Below are 6332 nucleotides of genomic sequence, written 5' to 3' on the forward strand. Positions count from 1 at the left end.
GCTGAAATTGACATGGTTGTTTGTGTAACACAATCATACACATTAAAGTTTTGAAATCGGTAGTTGTCATCGTAGAAAAGACTGCGGTTCGTGTGTGTATGTTATCAGAAAATTGGTGTGATTCTTATTGCTCAAAAGAAATTTTTGAAAACAAACAGAACGTATAAAAGTAAACGTTAGTCTGCTATTGATACGTCATTGGAATGCGACTACCAATACACATTCTGAGGTCACATAGGTTCATACAATACTCAGTCCGGCAGTGGGCGGAGCTTTTAAGCGATATCTGTATAGTGTACAGATACAGCATAGCGATATCTGTAGGGCTGTATCTGTATAGTAGGACACCCAATTGCAGGATAAAAGTTGATCTTTGATCAGTTATTTTTTTTTTTATAGAAATTATGACAATTTCCTGATTGCATAACAACACTGATATCGGAAAAAAACAACTTCGATTTTCGAACCTTAACCATTCTGGTATTTTTCTTAACAATACGCTAATGTATCCTGATCGTCTTATGTAACATTGTGGTTTTTAGTTATAACTCTCATTTGTTTGCAAACTAAATGTTCGCTATAATTAATCGCTAGATTCAGATAATACAAACTAAGGTTGGATTTTAATTTTTGAACGGTTGTGACAATAGATATTGAATATATACTTTATTATGTTTTATGTTAAACTGTCACATAAGGAGAACAATTAATTCTCGAAGGAATTAGTCTTGCATGGATTCGTATCAACTCAAGAGCAAATCATATGTTTAACGTTTATAGTGTAATCGTGTTTGCATTTACAAATAATGTCAACCTCCCCCGACAGAGGTTGGGCATGGCTCGTCCTCTTAGGGTCAGTAGGAGAACACGTCGTAATGGGCTATTTAGCGTATGCCAGCGGAATGATACATATCGCACTACTAGAAAACTTCAATGCCGATGTATTAACAACAACATGTATTTCTGCACTATTTTTAGCTTTAATGACAGGCTCAGGTAAATGAACCTTTTTGCATTATAGCTTTCAAATGAAACATTTGCCATGTATTGTAATTGTAGTTACGTCATCATGTGTATCTTGTACAAGGGGAAAATCAATACACACTTACATTAGTTATTTTAGTGTTATACGAGAATCCGTGAAGTCATTACTAAATTGAATACAACTTTTTTCTCCTATAACTGGTACGTATACCCTCTCAACCACGACAAAACGGAATACACTAAATCAATAGTAATATAGTAATAGAGAACACAGCATCGTCAATATAAAACTCAAAGAAGAACAATATGAGGAATTAATGTAAATTTTCACCCAATTATTAATTGTTAATTATTAGCAATTTGTCGTTTTCTGTTCTTTATCATGTTTATGGTAAATTTGCAGGTGTATGGCTTTCATTATCAAATTTAATATGGAATCACATTGATTGATTGATTGACTGATTGATTGATTGATTGATTGATTGATTGATTGATTAATTGATTGGTGTTTGCTTAACCTCCAAATGTTAATATTTCGTTAAGACGAGAACGGATTAGCAAATACTAAAACTTCATGGTACAAATGTAGTATGGTAGGTTTGAATAATGTCAACTTCCTGCCAGCTTAGAACGTATTGTGATATTTCTGTTATAAAAAGCAAGCAAGTGTTTCGCAATTGCTTATTGTTATGTTTTCAGGACCTATTGCCAGTACCATCATCAACCGATATAGCTGTAGAGTGGCTATGATACTAGGGTCACTCATGTTATCCACAGGACTTGTCTTAACAGGGTTTGCAGAGGATATCAAATGGACATTTCTTACATTTGGAATTCTTGCAGGTAAAATTAGAAAACCGAATTCCAAGGCAGATTCAAAAGAATGAGTCAATAAAAACTGACAAAAGAAAATGCTAGAATATATTACTTGGCTACCAGACGTATGATTTAATAAGTCAGACGCACGTTTCGTCTATATAAGACTCATCAGTGACGCTAAGATCAAAATAGTTACGAAGCCAAACAAGTACCAAGGTGGAGAGCATTGAGGATCCAAAATTCCCCAAAGTTGTGCCAAATACAGCTAAGGTTAACTTACGGACGAATAGATAACAAACATTCGCAAGTACCATGGAAATTTATCACAAATAAAAAGAAATATGCGTTTCACACAAGGAAACTGTCCTGGTGTTTCTCAGTTACTATCATTCATTTTTATTCTTTGGAATGGATACGATAACTTTTCTAATTCTAAAAAATTGAAACCTGTATTCAAAAGCAACATCAAACACTATAAAGACAGAACATAAACCGCACTAAAGTTATTTGCTTTTATTGTTATATTGCAGAGTACAGGTTAATATATTGGAACGTTGAAGGTGGTGTGACACATTAAAATTATGGGGTCTTTAAAATCTTGGCACTTTATTACAGAGATTGTTAATTTAGATAAAAAAAATTAACGAAACGAAAAAACTAAATCTCAATACTTTTAAAAAAAGCATTAAGAAATTTTTCAAAATAGATTAATATGAAATGTATATAATCACAGCTTTAATAGCATACCGATTACGAACAGATGTGCATTTGAAAACTCATTTATTTGTTTTAATGAGATACTAGTATTTGAGAGTCATTTTTCATTTAAGCATCATTAAGTAGTTCTAATGAAACTGAGCCTAGGTGGCCGAATTGTCTTTATGGTCCATCTACTGTATAATAATTCTGTCGACTCTGTTAATTCAAACCCCGCAAGTTCTACTCCAATTTTAATTTACAATTATGGTCAGATTTTCGGTCGATCCAAGATCCGTGATTCATTTTGGGCACTCCCATTTGCTCAAGCAATTAAACCTTACCGCAACATTTTATCAAATAGTGCTGAAAATGCCATTAAACACCATCTTAGTAATCTGAATATTTCTTTTTCAGGAATAGGATTTGGGTTATGCTACAACACTGGGTTGATAGTGATAGCGTTTAACTTTGAAAAGAAACGTAACATGGCGTGTGGCATAGCTATATCCGGTGGTGGAATTGGACCTTTTATTCTAACTCCTGTTTTCCAATTAATATATGAAAAATACAATTATTCCGGATATTTTCTATTATTAGGAGGCCTTGCATTACAAAACTGTGTGTTCGGTGCCATATTTCGACCATCTAAAACAGAACTTGCACTGACAACTGCGAACTCAAACCGTAAGGAAAGATTCTGTGATTCTGTGTCGTCATATATGGAGATAGTTCGGAGTGGATCGATGTTATGTGTATGTTTAGGATTCTTTCTGGCAAATATTAGTATCTATCTACTCTATATACATTATCCTGAGTATTGTCTCCATACAAAATCAACGAAAATGGAAGTGTCTATATTTTTATCAATAGCCGGTATATCTGGTTGTTTCACACGGATATTATTTGGTATGGCTAATAACAGTCATAACATTGACGAGTTACTTATGCTATTTGGAGTGTTTAGTTTGTTAGGTTTAGGTACCATTATCTTCCCCTTATTTATTTCATATACAACCGCCAAAGTTATGTTTGCCTGCTTACTTGGCGGATATTCTGGTTGCTGTTGGGCAGTTGTGAATTCTATAGTTATAAATGTTTTAGGACATGCGAAAGTCGCCCATGGTGTTGGTTATCTCATGGTATATTGCGGAGTTGGAACATTCATAGGACCACCTCTGGCAGGTGAGTTTTATTTTTTACACTAGATTAAGTATGATAAGATTAATTAGTTTCTGTTTTTAATAAATTTGCAAAGTTGATTAATCTTTCGTTATTTTTGGCAGACATCAATGGTGTTTAATTAAAAATATTTGATCGGGTGTAATAATATCATGTGTATTTTATTTACAATATGACTTTACATTTTCTGTATTTCCGAAAAGCGTAGGAAATCTTTTTTTTATAACACTAGCTTTAAAAGGATATTTTTTATTTGTTGTTTGAAATCTTTCAAATTCTACAAAATATTTGTTATTTAAAAAGTCTAATAGATCTACAAACTAAAATTATCTTGAAATACTCTATATTCTTATTTTTAGCCATGGCGTTGTCAGTTTATTTTCTTTCTCTGAGTTTGACTTTCCCTAGTATTGTTCGTCCCTCCATTATAGTTATTTATAGCTTTGTGTGAACCCTCTTACAATAAACGCCGATTCTGCATGTTCTATTCAAATGTATCTTTAAGTTTTCTACTATCTGCCAGATGTTGCCATTTCAAATTCATAAAAGTTTGTGTGTTCCAACTATAAGTTTAGCCGCATTCACTTAGCGTGTTTGTATTTGATCTACATGTAACCGTAAATACCGATCACCGTTTAGATGCATCTGACAACTGAAATCATAAGTTATAAACAATTATGGACTCTTTTCTATATTGAAGTTCAGCCCAGAATGATATCATTCTACGTTGTATGTCAATGTCTAGAGGATATCTCCCAATAATAAACGATGGTGTAGAAGATTATAAATGTAGCATCAATTTACCAAATTTAAAAGTGGACTTTGTTCGATTACTTAGCACACATTCAGTAAATACTAGTTATTGTTTTTATCATTTTATCCAATAACGCGGGCTGTGTTTTGATTGCAACTCTGTCTAATTTTAGAACCTCATAGTAAGTCTTGCTTGGCTATTGACTGTTTCTCTCTTGTAAAATTCACACTCCAGGTCAATTCTAACCCTAAATAAATAAATTATTTACCCATTCTAGTTCTATTCCATTCAAGATTTAAAAAAAAAGGTTTCTCGGAAGAGTTCCCCTTAACAAAATATAATATTACTTTTATCGGCAACCATTTTTAATTTCTGAAAAATAATTTAAAAAAAATGCTTTTAGAGATCCACTGGAGATTCTGTCATTAGCACAGTATCATCAGCATACACTAGCAACAAGAATTTAGATAGATCGGCATAAATATATTAACCCTATTTAAAAAAGATTCCTAAATTAGATCGAAATTTTAAAACGTTTTTCAATTTCTTTTAATCCATTTCAAATCATTTCAATAACAGTCAAATAGATTCCCTTGCGTTCATTTAAGTTGTTTAAAGATGTGATTTAGCTACGCAAAACCAATAAGACACGCCCCCGTTAAACAAAAAACTGTTGGGTAGTCATTTTAAATTTTAAAGTGTCGTCCTTTTTGTAAGATGAATCAATCGAGCAGAACAGAATACATATATATGTGTATATTTTTGGATGTCAGATTTTAAAAATGCATCGAAAAAGTAAATCAGTTGAAAATACAAATAAAAAAAATGTTTTAAGTTGTTCATATGCAGTAGCTTTCAATAAGAAAGATTGGTGATAAGAGATATGAAAACTAGCGTCATCGAAATAATTTTGCTAAAACAAAATAAAACGAGAATGCTGGTTACAAATTTCAAATAACTTTAGATATATATAAAGCGTTAGAAATTGTTTTCTGCTCATTTAATTTGCAGTTTGATAAATATGAATTTGGTCTCAGTCTTGCCAAGTAATAGACACTACCTGATTTTCGTTTGAAATGTTCATATAATATTCCTAATGACCACGATTAGATATTTTGAACGAATAATAATTATCTGTTGTTTTATTTGTTAGGATTTATCATTAACTATGGTGGTACTTACGGAGATTCATTCATAGTGGCAGGTATGTATAACTTACAATTTTTAACGAGACCAAAGAAAAATAACGCTTATAAGTCTTTCATACACAACTGTGAATTTCAGATATAATCTTTGTCTTTGAAGTTTTTACATGACTTTGAAATATAATATTTTTATGTATTTCAGGCATTTTATTAATTATGGGAGGATTTAGTTGCCTTTGTTGTACAATGTGCCATAGAGCAGTGGACACCAAAGCAGATATTGATGACTTTGAATTCACTGTAGCAGCTGATGAAAATAAGCAAACTATTCTAGCTAGTAATAAAACAGAAGAAAATGATAGTTTTTTGATTGAAGAAATAAAAAAATTGAACATCGATATTAAGTTTATAAACAAAGAGTAAAACATAATTTAGAATTACATAATAAAGAATAATTTACTGCTCTTAACGTTATGAAACTTTATTGTAAATTCAACGGTTCTTGGATGTGGCTATAGGTTAAATTTTACTACTGTATATATGTCATATGTATATATCATCACACAAAAACAAGAGGAACATGAGAGCCTATTGTTATCCTGCTGTTTTAGGCATTTGACTCATTTGTTGATCTTACACTTTCTCACGTCCTATAATAATGTTAACGATTATACATAAACAAATACTGTAAAAGGATTAGGTCCAGTAAGACCCCTTTTTGATCCCAACTATACCAGTTTTACAAAACTGTT

At 31.9% G+C, this 6332-nt stretch overlaps 1 protein-coding gene across 1 annotated transcript; it reads left to right on the top strand.

Moving 5' to 3' along the window:
- Positions 1-528: 528 nt before the first annotated feature.
- Positions 529-6045, top strand: LOC139505572 (monocarboxylate transporter 12-like). The gene is made up of 5 exons (XM_071295085.1): positions 529-996; positions 1684-1827; positions 2917-3684; positions 5589-5639; positions 5783-6045. The coding sequence occupies exons 1-5, from the start codon at positions 807-809 to the stop codon at positions 6001-6003; spliced, it is 1374 nt and encodes a 457-aa protein (XP_071151186.1). The 5' UTR covers positions 529-806; the 3' UTR covers positions 6004-6045.
- Positions 6046-6332: the final 287 nt, after the last annotated feature.

Source organism: Mytilus edulis, unplaced genomic scaffold (genome assembly GCF_963676685.1).
Source record: "Mytilus edulis unplaced genomic scaffold, xbMytEdul2.2 SCAFFOLD_1652, whole genome shotgun sequence".
Classification (NCBI taxonomy): Eukaryota; Metazoa; Mollusca; class Bivalvia; order Mytilida; family Mytilidae; genus Mytilus; species Mytilus edulis.

Coding starts and splice junctions, on each gene's coding strand:
- LOC139505572 (XM_071295085.1), top strand. CDS start 807: ATGTCAACCTCCCCCGACAGAGGTTGGGCATGGCTCGTCCTCTTAGGG. Junction 997..1,683: donor AGCTTTAATGACAGGCTCAG/GTAAATGAACCT, acceptor TTATGTTTTCAG/GACCTATTGCCAGTACCATC. Junction 1,828..2,916: donor TACATTTGGAATTCTTGCAG/GTAAAATTAGAA, acceptor TTTCTTTTTCAG/GAATAGGATTTGGGTTATGC.